This window comes from Mobula birostris, chromosome 24, assembly GCF_030028105.1.
Source record: "Mobula birostris isolate sMobBir1 chromosome 24, sMobBir1.hap1, whole genome shotgun sequence".
In the NCBI taxonomy this organism is placed as follows: Eukaryota; Metazoa; Chordata; class Chondrichthyes; order Myliobatiformes; family Myliobatidae; genus Mobula; species Mobula birostris.
In genome coordinates, this window is record NC_092393.1 from 38,691,368 (window position 1) to 38,708,639 (window position 17,272).

At 39.7% G+C, this 17,272-nt stretch overlaps 1 protein-coding gene across 5 annotated transcripts in view; it reads right to left on the bottom strand.

Annotated features, from left to right (window-relative positions):
* LOC140187285 (protein sidekick-2-like) overlaps window positions 1–17,272 on the bottom strand; it is a 971,472-nt gene that overhangs the window by 271,606 nt on the left and 682,594 nt on the right. For all 5 annotated transcript variants that reach the window (XM_072242443.1, XM_072242442.1, XM_072242441.1 and 2 more), the window contains exons 15-18: window positions 2,809–2,956; window positions 2,365–2,505; window positions 1,601–1,782; window positions 441–556 (exon numbers count right to left, since the gene is read on the bottom strand). In XM_072242443.1, the coding sequence (XP_072098544.1) occupies window positions 441–556; window positions 1,601–1,782; window positions 2,365–2,505; window positions 2,809–2,956 (587 nt within the window). The remainder of the gene's footprint in view (window positions 1–440; window positions 557–1,600; window positions 1,783–2,364; window positions 2,506–2,808; window positions 2,957–17,272) is intronic.

Consider the following 17,272-nt stretch of genomic DNA (forward strand, 5'->3'; position numbering starts at 1 on the left):
GACTAGGCAAACCTTTATTTACAGATGAAGATACTTAATTGAATTTACTACAGAGATTTCTCTCTCCCATTTTTTGATCTGCTCTAAAGATCTATGTAGAACAAAAGATGGGCATGGAATGGCCTTATAGGTTTATCCAATTTCAGCTCACTCCTATTACAATGACGCCACTGACAGCAGCTCCAATGTATTATCATTGAGGTGGCAATGTTACCACTGGAGGCAGACAATCAACAGAAATGCAATTGGTGAAAAACTTAAATCTTGACATCACCCCTCAATAAAACATGCCCTAAAGTTCTCTGAGGCCTTTTATATCCAACGGGAAATGCTTGTCATTAAATTCTAAAGGGCTGGAAAGTCAGTGTATAATCTTACACTTAGCAAAACCTAAACAACATTGTTCACATTTGAATAGTTTTTGAGGCAGCTCGAGTTACCTTGTAACCTTGGTTTATTCCATTAATAAACTGAGGACTGGGTGGTGTCCATGTGAATCGAATAGTTGTGGAATTAATGGCTTCGGCATGCACATTTCCTGGAGGCACTGTAGGAACTGGAAAGAATCACAGATACCTTTAAATTGTTTGCATGAGAAAAGAGAACAATGGAAATTAAATGTTGCTTGAAGACTAATCATCTTCACATATTTAAGAACATGTTCTTTATTAGTCATTTCTGATACGTGACTAATCCTGTCACAATCCGTGTGCTTCCAATGAAACGTTCTTGTACTATATTTGCAGGCTAGACTGTCCAATGCTCTCAAATTGTGCCAAAAATGAGGGGCAAATTGAGCAGTATCAGTATCAGATAATTGGAATGTTCCATTTATTTTGTACTTGCCCTTGGATATTGGAGTTGAGGGTGTGGACTGACATTCTTTTGCAGATGTATGTAATGACTTTTCTTCTATGGTGCTGCAAATATCAAGCTGAATGGGTGGAATGGGTGGTTTCTCAACTCACCAGTATCCCTATCAGGCTACATTCACACCACTGTTCTTCTTCTTGGTGTAAATTGTCAACAAGGGTCTTCCTTGAGACAATGCTCCCTGGACTGGGGAAGACGACTGAATCTGTATCCCCCACTTTTCATTGCTTTGGCAAGAAATTGGGTGGCACGGTAGTAAAGTGGTTACAGTACCAGAGACTTGGGTTCAATTCCCCGAGCTGCCTGAAAGGAGTCTGCATTCTCTCTACGAGACCACACGCATTTCCTCCCACTTTCCAAAGGGGTGCGGGTTAGTAGGTTAATTATTCACGTGGGTGTAATCGGGCAGTATTGCCTTGTTGGGCTGGAAGTGTCTGTTGCCATGCTGTATCCCTAAAGGGATAAAAATAAAACAAAAAGTATCATGAATCGATTGACAATTGGAATATGAGATTTAGTTTAGGTCACCCTGAACTTGTTAGGTTTGCTCCCATTCTGTTTTTTAAGGCTTTTTGTCATTGCATGATTTTTCTTTCCCCAAGAAAACACACCCTTCTGCCTCACCACACTCAGTATTATGTAGGATTGCCAGAGAGGTTGATTCTGCCACGGCTCCTGATGCCTGACCCACGAATTTACCCTCTTCCCATGAGAAGTGAGTACCCACCCCCTTGCAGGGTCCACTCGGTGACTGTCGGGCTGTAGATTCCCAAACCAGCCCCATTGTAGGATGCCACCGCAATCTCATAATTGGTCCAGATGATAAGGTCTTCAAGGAGGAAATTATTAACATCAGAACTGGTGATATTCTTGTACTGATGCTCCACAGGTAATCCTGCTAAGCAGTACCTATAAAAATAAGAGATCTAAGTAAATTTATTATCTAAGTCACCATATACTAGCTTGAGATTCATTTTTGTAGACATTTACAGAAAAGTAAAGATTAAAATGGTTGTATAATTTATTAAATGCTTGGCTTGGGTACTTTTAAACAGCATGTACAAGGGAATGCATAAAGAATCCAAAATATTGCTGGGAAAAACTACCTAAATTTTATTTAAAGGACGTTGAAACTCCTGGGAGTCTTTTGTATTAGCCACATTCTGCTAACTCCAGAATATGTGCTTTGAGAGAATACAAACTAAAGACAACATATGCAAACAAGTTGACCCTACAAGCCAAAGGAATTAAAGAGAGTTTATGTTGGGCACCAGATTAAAGGAGACATTAAGTAATAATACATTTGTAATTCATTTCTTCTATATTGTAAAATGAATGGTATCATCTCTTGTAGTTTTCTGTTTGCTATAAGCTGTTTTTTTTACACTGGTAATAAAAGAGCAAACATGTACACAATAACAGAAGATCATTATTATTTGATCTACTTCCCATCCATGAAAGCAGAAGCGCAAATACTCTCCTTAGAAGTACCTGATAATGTAACCCTTCAGAGCTCCATTCTGTTGGTTTTCTGGGGGTGGCTGCCATTGAATCATGATGGATTGATTTGTTCTGCCACTTGCAATGACATTTTGTGGCGGTGCACTTGGTGGTTCTTCAGGTAGTGATAACCTGCAAGAATTTGTACCATTTGTTTACGAAAAATATAAAGGTTGAGACAAAATCTATTATCAATTTAATTTAAAAATATATTAATACAAAAAAATTAATAAATCTCAAATTCAATGTGCTGCCTCCAACATGCTGTGCTTACTACTCATGCCCCCGTTATAGTTTAAGATAATAATAACTGCAAAATGTTAACTGATCAATTGTAATGTGCAGGCTGTCTCTGAGATTGCTTTAAAATAATTGCAAAAGCAAAGTTTAAATATAACCACATTTAACAGTACAAAATTGGAGACTAAACCTTACCTCTCTGTCTCTCGACTGTACTGACCCTTTCCAACATCATTCACGGCACAAATACGGAATTGGTAGGACCTGGCTGGAATGAGTCCCCTGACCGTCAGTCCCACAGATTCAGGGTGTACACTCATCAGATGAACTGTCCAAGGGGAATCTGTAGCGAAAAAATGTCAGCTTCTCTTGAAATGTTTATTTCACTTTAAAGCAATACGATTAGATAAATGCCACAAAATTCTGAAAAAAATTGATAAGATGAGAAGGTGCGATAATTGGACAAGGAGAAAAAGGACTCAAAATCTGCTCAGAGAAAACTTGTTTTCATTATTCTTTTAGAAGTTCCTCTTCTGAGGTATTTGTGACATGGAAGTTACTACTGAAGTAGCTTGTTCAAATAAGAAGATGATACTTTAATAGTAACTTCAATATCATCAATATCTCAGAGGACACCGAAAAGTTTCTGCAGTAAATTATCAGAAAAAGTGATGAAACATTTCATTGAACATATGAGGTTAGAAAACATATTGATTGCAAAAGGGGTTCTAAATCATCTTAATCCAACTGGAATTGCTGATGGTGTTTGTCTGTCAGTACACCAGAGCTGTTTCAATCATTTTGACAATTCCTAAACAATACTGATAAATTTATTGCATGTGCTTACCCCTAAAACATTCTTTGCGCAAATAACACAAATGTTACACCAGTGGCATAAAGTCCACTTTGTATCTTGTGGATGAGTAATGAGATAACATTTCTAACAACGCTGTATATTACTCAATTTTATTCCCTAATTGGAACTGCAATTAGTCATACAGTATCTTAATTCTTAAGTGGGTGTATGAGGCTGGAGGCTAATGCGTTAAGTAATCCAGTTCTAGACATGATAGCCCAGGGCTGAAGGCAACACCACTCAAGCAGAGGGGAAATGCATAAGAGATTACAGTAAGAGGAACATAAATTGAGAGAAATTGGGAGTGACAACAACATTAAGAAAAAGGGCTCACAACAACATAAAAGGATGTTGAAACAAGTCGGAGTTTAATTAATGCTCCTTCTGCCCAAAATGTTTTGGGGCTTAGATGGAGCATCGGCCCCTCAGTGCAAGATTAACCTTTGAAGAAGAACAAATTCCTTTCATCCTGATAGAAATGAGATTCAAAAAAAGCCTCATTAATTTTCAATCTGAGGTGCAGCTTTGTCTACAGTTTGCTCATTTAATGATAAAGGATTGGAGGAATAAATAACAAAGCCTAGAAAATATAATGATTTAGAGAAACTTAAAATATGGATAATCTAAATAAAAATTCAATTCTAATTTTCTGAATGAAGCAACTTTATAAATATCAAGATCCAATAGTCAAAAATAACTGCTCTCCTCACACTATTCCATTTCTACAGATAATTGATGGTACTGCATGCACAGAGTTTGAAACCATATTGCCAAACCAACACTGTCTCAATAGCATTCCAGGAAATAAATGCTAGGCTACTGCACTGAGTCTCCTGGCTTTGTTGCATCAGTACTGATTCCAGTAATCATTAGTAAATTGGCATCGATCCTGCTATCCACGAGTAAAGCATTACAGACCAGTAACCATGAGCACACTGCTATTCACATCTAGATATTACAGATGCATCAGAAATCAGAATACAGTATTCAATATAAATCTAATTTAAAAGCCCTGATGATATAACTAAATTGTGGCTCAAGTATGGAAAAGATTGGAATGCAAAACAATTCCATAAGTGTTATCTACATATAATATTTCAAATTTATACCTTTTACCTGACCATTTTTAATTTTAGATGTCTGCCACCTGCACTTCTGAAATTTTTATATAACCAAGCAATTTATGGAAATGTTTTCTAAATCCTGCTGATGTTGGACTAGACTTAAAGAGCATGCGGCTTTCTGTTTGCTATAATACAAGAAGCATTTGTTTATGCTGGAGAGAGTGTAGAGCTGATAGACCTGGAATTCACCTGGACTGGAAGACTTTAATTATGTGGAGAGATTAGATAGACTGGGCATTGAGAGGGTAGATGGTGAAATCTCTTTTTTGCCATGGTAGGAGTATCAAAAACAAGAGGGAATAGATTCAAGGTGAGAAGAAGTTTTAACGACAAAAGCCTTTTTACACAGAGTATGGCTGATATATGGAACATCCTGCCAGAGGAGTCATATACAATGATTCCATGTACCAGACAGGCACTTAAATAGCTTACTTGTGAACCTAATACATGCAAATAGCACTTCTGCAGATGAGAAAAGTTGTCGGAACAGTTTCTGGTGAAGGCAGCACTGAGCTTCCGTCTCCTTCAAGGCTGCTATTACGTTTTGTAACTCCAAAACATAAAAGTAATTGGAAGAAAAGCAAAGGGAGCCAGGAGATAAGTCATGTACTTTGGGTTTTACCTTAAGTGAGGCATACATGTATTACGTATGACGCGTGCAATTCACTTATTTTTACATATAACCCGTAATGAATGATTTAAACGAACAAGAATGCTTAATCAATTTATTTACAATATTACTCAAATATTATTAAAATATTAAATACACAACACTCCTTGCTTAGCAATAAACTATAATTATATAATACAACTACTATATACAGACAGCCACAGCATTGTAAATTTTAAATTGTCCCATTCAGGCCTAACGATTTAATTGCTGTAGAGGATTTCTTACTCTTTCTTGACAAGAGTGATCACTCTGAAAACAATCTCAGTTTCTGACAGTTCTGTATACCTTTCTTCTCCTTCCTTTATCTTCTTCCAGTTTATGCATCCTGATTTTGGGAAAGTGCAGTTAGTTCACTGGAGTATTCTCTTACTAAACCTTAAATTGCTCCCTTTACGATCGGATCTCTCCTCACCGTTTCCTCAGCCACAACATCATCTGATGAATCCTCTGTTTTTGTATCTCCATTGACAGCTGTTTTTTTAGGCCTTCCACTATCCCCCTGGATTTTAGTTTTTGCATTTACTTTTACAAGCAGTTTTTTTGTCTCCCACTTGAAGTTCATGCAATAACAGTGCAGGCAGAGTAGAGTCTGGTTCTTTATACTCAGAAATGCCAAAAGCTTACAACTTTCCTGAAGCTCCTTAAACTCTCTTCCAGCTTAAAACCAAGCCACGTTTCACAAGTAACTATCTGATTAATGTGTCAGAGGCTTTCTCAGATACATTACCTACAAAAATGTTGTAGTTGGACCACTGCTTTCTTCACTTTCAACCTTCCTCTGAATAGCATTTTCCTTCCTTGTTCCAATATGCTTTCCAACCAGGGGGACAGAGGTTGGCATCTGTTGGGCAACGGTTCATGATGTACAGCATGGAGATAGATGTGGCATCACCCAGAACCTTTCTTAATTCGCTTTCAGTTGACTCTATTGCAGGGGATGTGGTATACAAACTGTGAATGGATCTCCAATCAAGTTGTAGTTGTCTCAGCTACTCACGACCCCGCAACGCTGGCCCTCCCGTTTTTTTTTACCAAATACAAGCCCAATGTGGCTTGTTGGTTGCTGTATTTCACTGTTACAAAAATGTCATTCCCACAGGAGTTATCCTTTTTCCAGTATAAGCTCTTAGCTGGATATCTGCAGGCTTCAGTTTAGTATTTTTGAACTGCTGTACAAACTCATTTTGTGCAAAGACTGAAACAACTGAACCAGTGTCCAATTCCATTTTAATTAATTTGCGATTTACTTCTGGTGAAAGCCATATTGCTTGTCTGTTGTTAGATCTCAGACTATAAATCTCAAAGCTACTTATGCGTAGTCCCATGTCACTCTCATCATTAGATTTTTCAACAACAGTGTGCAGTTCAGTGCTCATTTTGAATCTGCAACTTGACTTATCTTTTTCTCTACCCTGTGCCGTCCGTTTATTTTTGTCTGCCTAACATGCTCTTTGTATGTGTCCTACTTTGTTGCATTTTCTGAAAGTTTTTCCTGCATTGGTCTGGTGTATGTAAGCCCCTACCACAATGGCAACACAATTTGCTTGACCAGGCCGGCCTCTGTCTAGATGTTGCAATTTTGTTTATGTTCACTTTCATTCCTGATTGCAACTCAATCGTGTCTCTGTCTATTGTTTCCATTGATATGGCAATTTCAAGTGCTCTTTTAAATGTAAGTTGTGCTTCAGTTACGAGCTGTTTTTAAAGGCTTTCTTCTAAGATTCTCTCAGTGCATCATTAAGCCCATCACTGAACTGACAATGCTCAGACAATCTTTTCAATTCAGCCACGTACGCTGAAATGGACCCCCCTTCCTTTTGATTCCGCTTATGAAACCTAAAGCATTTTGCAATCAACATTGGTTTTGGTTCTAAATGTTCCTGAATTATTTTTATGATATCAGCAAAGTTCATTTTAGCTAGCTTGGCTGGAGCAGTTAAACTTCAAAGCAAACTGTATGCCTTTAAATCCAATGCATTCAGCAAAATTGCCACTCGCTTCTCATTGGCTATTCCGTTTGGTTTAAAATACTGCTCAATCCATTCAGTATACAAAATCCAGTTATCTGTTGTATAATGGAATGCATCTATCCTTTTGATGTAGCCAGCCATTTTTGCCTTTTTTATGACTATTATCACCTGCTACTCACTTTTCATGAACCCTTGAATTCTTCCATTTTCTGCTTTATTTTTAAAATCGAACGTGCCTTCCCTTCCAAAGAACAGGTGCTGCTTCAAAAACATTAAAAGTGGTGCATTATTTTAATACTCTACTGCTTCTTGCTGTGCTTTAAAAAAAAACTTGAACACCTTGCTGCGCTCAACAGGTAGGTAATCGTCTTGAGTTTGTTTAAAACTCCTTTGTCACCACTGTTCTATTTTGTAACTCCAAAACATAAAGTGAATCGGATAAAAAACAAAGGGAACTAGGAGATAAACTGTGGAATTAATTTTGTTTTTAACTTTAAGCATGGCGCACAGGTATCACGTGGTGGTGTGATGACGTTTTCAATTTTCTTATTTTTACATTTAACCCGTAATTAACTGTTTAAATGAGCAAGAATGCTTAATCAAACAATTTATTTCCAATATTACTCAAAATTTATTGAAAGATTAAATACACAACAGTTGTGGCTCAGGTTTTGTTGTTTTAAAAATGTTTTTAGGCTTGTAGGGATGGTTTTGGGGATAGAGGGGAGAGTTAGGGGTCATTAAGGTTTAGGGACTGGAATGTGGGGGAATTAGAGATCAGGTCTGGTCAGAGTCTAGGAATCTGCTTCTCATTTGAGGCCCGTGACTTGGTTATGTGACAAAAGACATCCATGTTCAGATGTCAGATGAGAGCTGGTGACCGCCCCCCCCCCCCCCAAGTTAACAAATTATTGGCAGTTTCTGGGATCTGAGGTCTGCGTGGACAGAGGCACGAGGGCTGGTGACCCCTAGGTATGCAAATTGGCAAGCCTGGAGTTCGAGGCCTAGTGTTCAGGGTCCTGTAATCAGTGAGTATGGACTTCCAGGCCTGTTGTTCAGGTCTTCATTTGACATCATTGGCAAGTCCTGCGGTAGGTGCCGAAAACTGAAGCCCGAAGGTTGATTGATGTCTGGTAATTGAGGCCTGAAGCAGCAAATCTCTGAGTTCACTGGGATAATCAACGGCCTGAGGTCAGTGAATCTGAGTCCACTGGAGGGTGGTGGCCAAAGGTGGCTCTCCTAGGGTTCGAGGACTGTGTGTCTGCGTGTGTGGGTGTGAGGAATGCAGCCTGTTTTGCTGCAGTTGTTTTGTTGTGTTCTGTGTTGTTCTGCCCAGCATCGCGAGCATGCTATGTTAGCATCGGAATGCATGGGCTTGCAGACACTTGCAGGCTGCCCCCAGCACATCCTTGGGTGTGTTGGTTGTTAATACAAATGACACATTTCACTGTGTGTTTCAATGTACATGTGATGAATAAACCGGAATCTGAATCACGAGCTCACTTCTGTGCTACACGACTCTATGACAATTCACTTCTCTCTTTTACTGAACTGGAGTTCTCCCTGTATCTCCCAATAACTCGGGTTGAATGCTGGCAAGCTGTCAGCTTTTTCTGGCCATGATCAGTCCAGGTTATTCCCATAGACAAACATTTGCACTTTGGTGTTTATTTACTAACTGCTTATTAAACCTCAAAAAATAAAAATGGGTTACACCCAACATGCTTCATCCATTCCTCATTACATTATTATATCTTCTGGCAGTGACAAAGCTCTTCCACCCCTTCTGTTCTGACAAAGCTTCCAACTGTTCCTCCTTTCTGCTCGAAGTTGTCAGCTTAGTTTGCACAGATCTTCACTATGTTGTTTACTGGGTGGCTTCAATTTTATTTTCTTCAGTCTCTATAATAAGGTCACGCTTCCAGGCTCATATCTTCTTCTGTATAAGTAGGTCTTCATTTGAGATTATTTGGGAGTCAAAAACACATTGGATTTTTCTGAGACAAGTTGTGTAAAGTGAAGACAGTTCAGACACACCATGTTCTGTCATCCCTCAGCATTCTGCAATATACAATAGTCTTGACAGTATGTATCTCTGATAAATCTTGAGTTTAGCTGTAGTGTTGTCTTTTGATAAGTTAGACTATAGTTAAGCAACTGAAGACGTTCCTGACTTTGTTGATTCCAGTTTATTCATCTATCTTATCTGATGGTGCTGTCCAAGTATGTGATGTTTCGGTAAAAGTCAGCAAGACTTTCTACACAAGTCCCTGTCAGGATTGGTGTTATTGAGGCGATGTTATTGATCATAAAATCTGTTTGGTTAATTTTCAGTCTGATTTGCTAGCTGAGTGCACTGAATCTGGTTGATATTTGTTTCTGTTCTTTGTGTTGGGTATGTGAATTGAGAATGAGATCATCTCAAAGTCAAGGTCGACAACAGTAAAGAATGATGTCCATCTGATGTTCCTCAGTACATCTTCTGCATTATCCAATCAATGGCAGCATTGAAGCACATTGCAGATATAACACACCTCAATTCATATTTGGTTTGATTTCAAAACTAAGCCCAGTTTGAACAACACTGCAGCTGAAGTTGCAGTGGGGAATTCACGTGACGTCAATTCCAAATGTTACATAGAATCCACCAAAGACTAGTTGAGTGAATGTTATCAAAACTTCTGCAAAATCCACAGAACTTACTTAGGGTTTCGCATTGCCCTTCTGAGCATTGTTCTGTTACTCCATGCAGAAGATGTGCATCCATGTTTCCTGATTTGTCAGGGCATCAAAGGTTATGCAGAGAAGGCAGGTGTATAGGGTTGGGTGGGATCTGTGATCAGCCATGATGGAATGACTTAATTCTGCTCCTGTGTGTTATGGTCTTATGTTTTTCCCCAATGGCTGTGCTGTATACCAGCAACACACTGGACTATGATTAATGCAACTCCTTCCTCAAGACAGATAAAAGTGAAGTACTAAGTTATGACAAACACTAAGTGTTGTTTTCTGAGGTATCTTCCCTGTAATCCCATTCATCCAATCATCTATCACTTATTTTGCTTTCCCTGTCTGATGTCAATAGATGCTGGGAACTCAAGATTTACCAAGAACAATTTTGCCTTCTAGCTGCTATTATCAAGAGACTTCCCAGTTGTTAGGGATTTGTAGCTTAGATCTGTTAGGATATACATGCTGATATCAAAATCCTCAACTCCTGGACATTTATTTCTCCTCCAACTGGCTTCCTCTTCAGCAACTCTTTGAAGAGCTGTGCTGAGAAGATCTCTTGTTCTTCTGGAACACAGAACATAGAACAACACAGCAAGGAACAAACCCATCAGCCCACATGGGGTGTATTTCATCACATCCACCTCAATGCTCTTTAAGATACCCAACACTACGTCTTCCTTTACCTTGAAATGCCCTATTACATCAATACACTCAGCACTGGTCTCCCTATTCTCCATATTCTTCTCCTTGGTAAATACTGATGGAAAGTAATCATTAAGGACCTCATCCACATCCAAGTAAGTGTTCTTCCCTTTATCCTTGAGTGGTCCTACCCTCTCCCTAGTTATTCTCTTGCTCTTGATGTACGTATAGAATACTTCGGGATTCTCTTTAATTATACTTTCCAAGCACTTTCCATGGCCCCTCCAGGCTTTTCTAGTTCCCTTCCTGAGTTCCCTTCTGACTTCTTTAAAATCCTCAAGGCTCTGCTTGATTCTAGCTTCCTTTTTCTTCTTGACTAAATTCATTCCCTCTCTCGACATCCAAGGTTCTCTTACATTGCCATTCTTGTCCTTCCTCTTGAATGGAACATATAGTACCTGTCCTGTACTCTGAGCAGTTGGTCTTAAAACACGTTCCACATGTTGGATGTGGACCTGCCCAAAAACAGCTATTTGCAATGCACTCTCCCTAGTTCCTGCCTGTTGCTCTTGTAATTTGCCCTGCTCCAATTTAATACCCTGCTACAGGTCCATACTTATCCTTATCCATAGCTCTCTTAAAACTTAAAGAGTTGTGGTCACTGTTCCCTAATTATTGTGCCCACCCATCGAAAGGTCAATCACCTAGCCAGGCTCATTACTCAACAACAGGTCCAGTTCAGCCTTGTTGGATTATCTACGTATTGATTTAAGAAACCCTCCTGGATGCACCTAAGAAATTCTGCCCCATCTAAGCCTCTTGCACTAAAATGATTCTAGTTTATGTAAGGGAAGTTGAATTCCCCCATTGACAACAACCCTACTGTTTTTACACCTTTCCTTAATCTGCTTGCATATCTGTTTCTCAGTATCCCAGTGGCAACTGGGTGGGGGGGAGGGTGTTGTTCACTGCACTCAGTGTGATTACACCCTTCCTATTTTTGAGCTCTATCCATATACACTCAGTGGACGAGCCCTCTGAGTGCACTTGTGATACTGCCCCTGATTAGTAGAGCAATATCTCCCCCATTTTACCTCTCCCTCTAACTTTCCTAAAACATTCAAACCCTATGCTATACTTTACCACAACATTAAGCATTTACTCCTGTCCCTTTCTCAATCAAGTCTCTGTAATGGCCACAACATCATAGTTCCCTGCTCAAAGTTAATCATCTTTACCCATTATACTCGTAGCATTAAAATACACATGCTTCAAACTTTTCATCCCTGTTCTACTGTGGCTTTATTTGTCTCTGATGGGTGCATTTGCTGGTGTCATTCAGCACTGATGAACAATATCATTTTATAGATGGTTCCTTGAGTGCTATGAGTGCCCCAATCCCCTGCTAATGTTGCTGGGATGTTTGTTTGAATGTCCAAATGTCCACACAAAAACCTGATCATGTGCTCTTCTAGGAACCATCTGTGGTTCCAGTATGAGGATGAACAAAACAAAACCTGAAAAGCAATGACTGGAAACTATGCTTGATACTTCTTTTCTCTAAACTGAGCTAAATTCACTTTCTTGCTACAGGCGCCAAATCTATGAGCTGTTGTCAGCATTCAAACATTGATATTCTTTATTTATTCACAACATTATCAAGTGATGGAAAGTCATTAACTGTTTCTCACTGCACTGATTCTATCTCAGCACCTCCTGCACTCCTGTTTTCAATTTAAGTTATCAGGTAGATAGACAGTATTTTCCAGAAATGAACAAAAAGACTTTTGATCTGCCACAATACAGAATCCACAGCAAATATTTACAGACACAATTCTGAAGTAATTCCACGAGTATATACCAAAAATTTATCATATTATCTTGATATTTGTCTTGAATTGCAATATCTGAACTCTAGCTCAGGTGGAACAAGTTATTTTCTAACAGAAGCTCCAATTCAACTTTATTTATTGTAAGAATGACTTTTTAAGAGTACTAAATCATATTGCATTTATATTGTCTCCTTTGAAGCTGGATTGTTGGGGAAATGGAATGAAACAAAAGAGCAAAATAATCCAAATGAAGGTTAGAGGAGTTTTGGAGCTGATTGACCTGACTCACCTTCTGATAAATTACTTACGAAGTGATTGCATGCAGTAAACCCAGGTGTTATAATTTAGCATGGTTTCTGAATTCTTTTTAACATATGCAAAATGCTGGAAGAACTCAGCAGGTCAGGCAACATCTCTGGAAAGGAATAAACAGTCGACGTTTAACACAGACTCAGTCCTGATGAAGGGTCTCTGCCCAAAACGTTGACTGCTTATTCCTTTCCATCGAAGCTGCCTGATCTGCTGATTTCATCCAGCATTTTGAATGTGTTATTCTGGATTTCCAGCATCTGCAGAATCTCTCGTGTTTTCTGAATTCTTTACATTTTTCAATTCAAGTTTTAATATGTGGGTGATATTTCTTATTCCTCCATTCTCTTGGTAATGTGATTATGAACTGCTGTCTTGTACCACTTGCGTCCTTTGGGATGAAGGTGCTTTCAAATGTTAGAAACATAGAAAACCTACAGCACAATACAGGCCCTTTGGCCCACAAAGCTGTGCCGAACATGTCTGTACCTTAGAAATGGCCTTTTAACCCATAGCCCTCTATTTTTCTAAGCTCCATGTACCCATCCAGGAGTCTCTTAAAAGACCCTATCGTATCCACCTCCACCACTGTCACCAGCAGCCCATTCCACACACTCACCACTTTCTGCGTAAAGAACTTATCCCTGACATCTCCTCTGTACCTACTTCCAAGTGCCTTAAAACAGTGCCCTCTTGTGCTAGCCATTTCAGCCCTGGGAAAAAGCCTCTGACTATCCACACGATCAATGCTTCTCATCATCTTATACACCTCTATCAGGTCACTTCGCATCTTCCGTCACTCCAAGGAGAAAAGGCTAAGTTCACTCAACCTATTCTCATAAGGCATGCCCCCCCAATCCAGGCAACATCCTTGTAAATCTCCTCTGCACCGTTTCTATGGTTTCCACATCCTTCCTGTAGTGAGGCGACCAGAACTGAGCACAGTACTCCAAGTGAGGTCTGACCAGGGTCCTATATAGCTGCAACATTACCTCTCATCTCCTAAACTGTACCCCACGATTGATAAAGGCGAATGCAATAAGCGGAAATGTTGTTGGGTAAAGAGTTCTAGGATTTAGACCCAACAATGAAGAAGGAGCAACTGTGTACTTTCACGTTAGAAGGTTAGAGGGGAACCTCTATGTGGTAGCACTCCCAAGCCCCTGCTGCCCTCCTTGGCAGTAATAATCAGTTTTGGGACCTGCTGTTAGAGCAGAATGTGCAAATAAATAAAATATATTTTGGAGATAGAGTGGCAACACTGTGCAGATGATAGTAGGGATGAACATCTAGAATAGTGGATAGTGGATGGAGAACCAATCAAGTGGCTGTTTTCTCCTGGATGTGATGGAACACTTTGAATATTCTTGGAATTGTACTCATTTTGGCAGGTGGAGAGCATTCCATCATGGTCCTGCAGTAGAAGGCCTGAGAAGCGTTAACTACATTTCTCTGTCCACCAATGCTGCCTGACCTGCTGACTGTAGTTTCTATTTTTATTTTAGATTGCTTCCCTGTTCTGAAAAGCCAATATCTAATTTTGAAACTGTTACTGAAACATTAACTCTACATGTACCCTGTCAAGACCTTTTGAATTTAAACCCCAGAGAACTAGCCTCAATCTATTTAAACACTTCTCAATGGACCAACATGTCATTCAGAAACCAGTCTGATGAACCTATGCTGCACTTTACCACAACAAAATCTGTCCACAGTTGAAGAGAGACCCGATGGAAGATCATGGGGGGCATAGACAGAGTAGACAGCCAATATCTTTCTCTCAGGGTCAAAATGTCTAATACTAGAGGGCATGCATTCAATTTAAGGCTCTTAAACAGACACATGAGTATGCAGAGAATGGAGGGATATAGATGCTGTGTAGGCAGAAGGAACTAGATTATTTAGCCATTTAATTACTAGTTGAATTTGTTTGGTACAGCACAGTGTGCCATAGGGCTTGCTCTTGTGCTACGTTCTATGTTTTGTGTTGATAGGGAGACCAAACTGTCTCAACACCAGGGCTCTATAGAATAGGACCTGAACCCCGCCACCTTGATTCGGCTTGTACCCCACCATTCTGATTCAGCCCAGCGCTTAAATTGTCATCCAAACTTTGGGCTCTGTCGCTTCAATACACTATTGGGCCTGGACCCCATTACTTTGAGTCAGCCTGAACCCAGACTTTCTGATTTGGCCCGGTGCTTGAACTGATTGAACATCGGGTCTTCCTTGCTCTTGGCAACAGGCCTGCTGCCTCGCCTTGCCTCAGTTCTGCTGCACTGCATTGCCTGCAAGTCAAAAGGGAAATTGCATGCTATTGTTTGTGATGATTGTTTACCAGAAAAAGAATGATTAATCTGTTATCTGGTTGTCTGGGCCCAGTGTCTGTCTGACCTGGTTTGACTGGTTTGATCCAGTCTGAGTTGGAAATAACAAAAGTAATTAAGGCCAGAAGGGAGGGCCATAAAGCAATACTGCTTGTCGCCTTGGGCCAGATCCAACGAGAAAGTGACACAGATGTCCTTGAGCTGACAAAACTGAAACAGCATAGACTGATCTGAAAAGGAAAATAATAAGAATGGAAGATTTTGGGAGCACAGGCAGTGGAGGCCTCTGTGGAGGCCAACCATCACAGAAGTTGATGCCCCATGTCTGAAATGTGGAGATTACACTGGGAATCAAGAAGAATGTCTGGTCAGCATGAACTCCTTTTCCTGGGTATTACCTTTTCTCTTCTTTGACTGTTCATGGAGGATCAGGGAAACCTAGTGGGTGTGCACACAGGTATTCAGTTGTGTAAATTTGCATGCTTGTGGACTGCACCAATAAAGGTACCTGCTAGTACATCTCTGTGCATAACTGATTATTTTCATTATTGTGGGTAATCCTTGTAACAAACAGTTATTACAAAACTGAATGGCCAACACTCCTATTTCAGAGGGCAACTAAGAGTCAAGTTTAGGACAGACAGAGTAGGCAGGGCAGCTTTCCTCCCTGAAGGGTATTAATGAGGCAAATCAGTTTTCACAAATCACCATGATTAAATCTACTTTTTTTTAAAAGTTCCACATTGTTTATTATTCCACTGTTGCTATGTCAGTATTTGGACAGGCATCTTGAGAGTGTCAGTTCAGGGCTCTCCCTGGGCTTCTGGTCTGGTAACTTAAACATTGAACACAATGTGCTGAATGAAATTCTGAAGTACTTTTGGGAATCTGTTTGTGCTTCTATGGAAAGAATAAATGGAAGGCTTTAATTAAACCAAACCATTTTTCAACCAGACAATTGCAAATTACTTTACAAAAGAATCAATGTATTTGTCTGCATAATGCTTCAAAAAATTTGAATTTAATAATATCTAACAAGCCTCAAGAGACTGGCCAAAGGCATATTCAATGACACAACAGAAACAAATTAGGTGAGTATTTTATGCTTCTACGAGAGATTTCAAGATTCAAGATTCAAGATTGTTGAATGCCATGTCATTTCCTGTACGCATGTGTAAGGAGAACAAAATAATTGTTCCAGATCCAATGCAACAAGAAAAAACACAAAAGATAAAGAACACAACAACAATAATAATAATAATAATAATAAACTCACAATAAAATATAAATACATTAGGTAGCTTTTATACATAGATTGATTGTATGTCCATAATGTGATGCTAGGCTGTAGATAAGGTGAATGATGGGAAATAATAAAGTAGCGACGGAGTTAGTGGGCGAGGCGTTGACCAACCTTACTGCTTTGGGAAAGTAACTGTTTTGAGTCTAGTGGTCCTGGTGTGGATGCTACATAGCCTCCTCCCTCCTGGGAGTGGGACAAACAGTCCATGAGCAAGGTGTGTGGGATCCTTCATGATGTTTCTGGCCCTTTTCTGGCACCTTTCCGTACATACAGTACTGTGCAAAAGTCCTAGGCACATACTGCATATACAGCTAGGTTGCCTAAGAATTTTGCACAGTACTTAATTTGTCAATGGCGTCAGAGAAGGAGTGCCAGGGGCAGGGAATGGTGGGGGTGCAGACACACCCAGCTCTGAGTCACCAGGCAAGGTCATTTGATTCTAAACAATTGGTTTATTCAGCATTACAGAACGTATTTTTGGTGCTTCCTGCTCTCTCCCCTCTCCCTGCCCACTTCCCACTCTCAGTACACAATAGAGATCCATATCAGAATCAGGTTTATCATCACTGATATATGTCATGAAATTTGTTATTTTTTTGCGGCAGCAGTACATTTTAATACATACAATTACTACAGTACTGTGCAAAAGTGCAGGGGTCCCTAGCTACATATATGTGGCTAAGAAGTTTGCACAGTACTGTATGTCCTTGATGGCGGGTAGGCTGGTGCCAAGGATGTGTTGGGCTGTTTTAACTATCTGTTTCGAAAGAGCATTCCTGTCTGCTGAAGTGCAGTTTCTATATAAAGCAGTGATGCATCTTGTTAGGATACTCTCTACTGCACATCTCTAGAATGATGTGAGTATGGATGTACAAAGTCCAGCTCTCTTC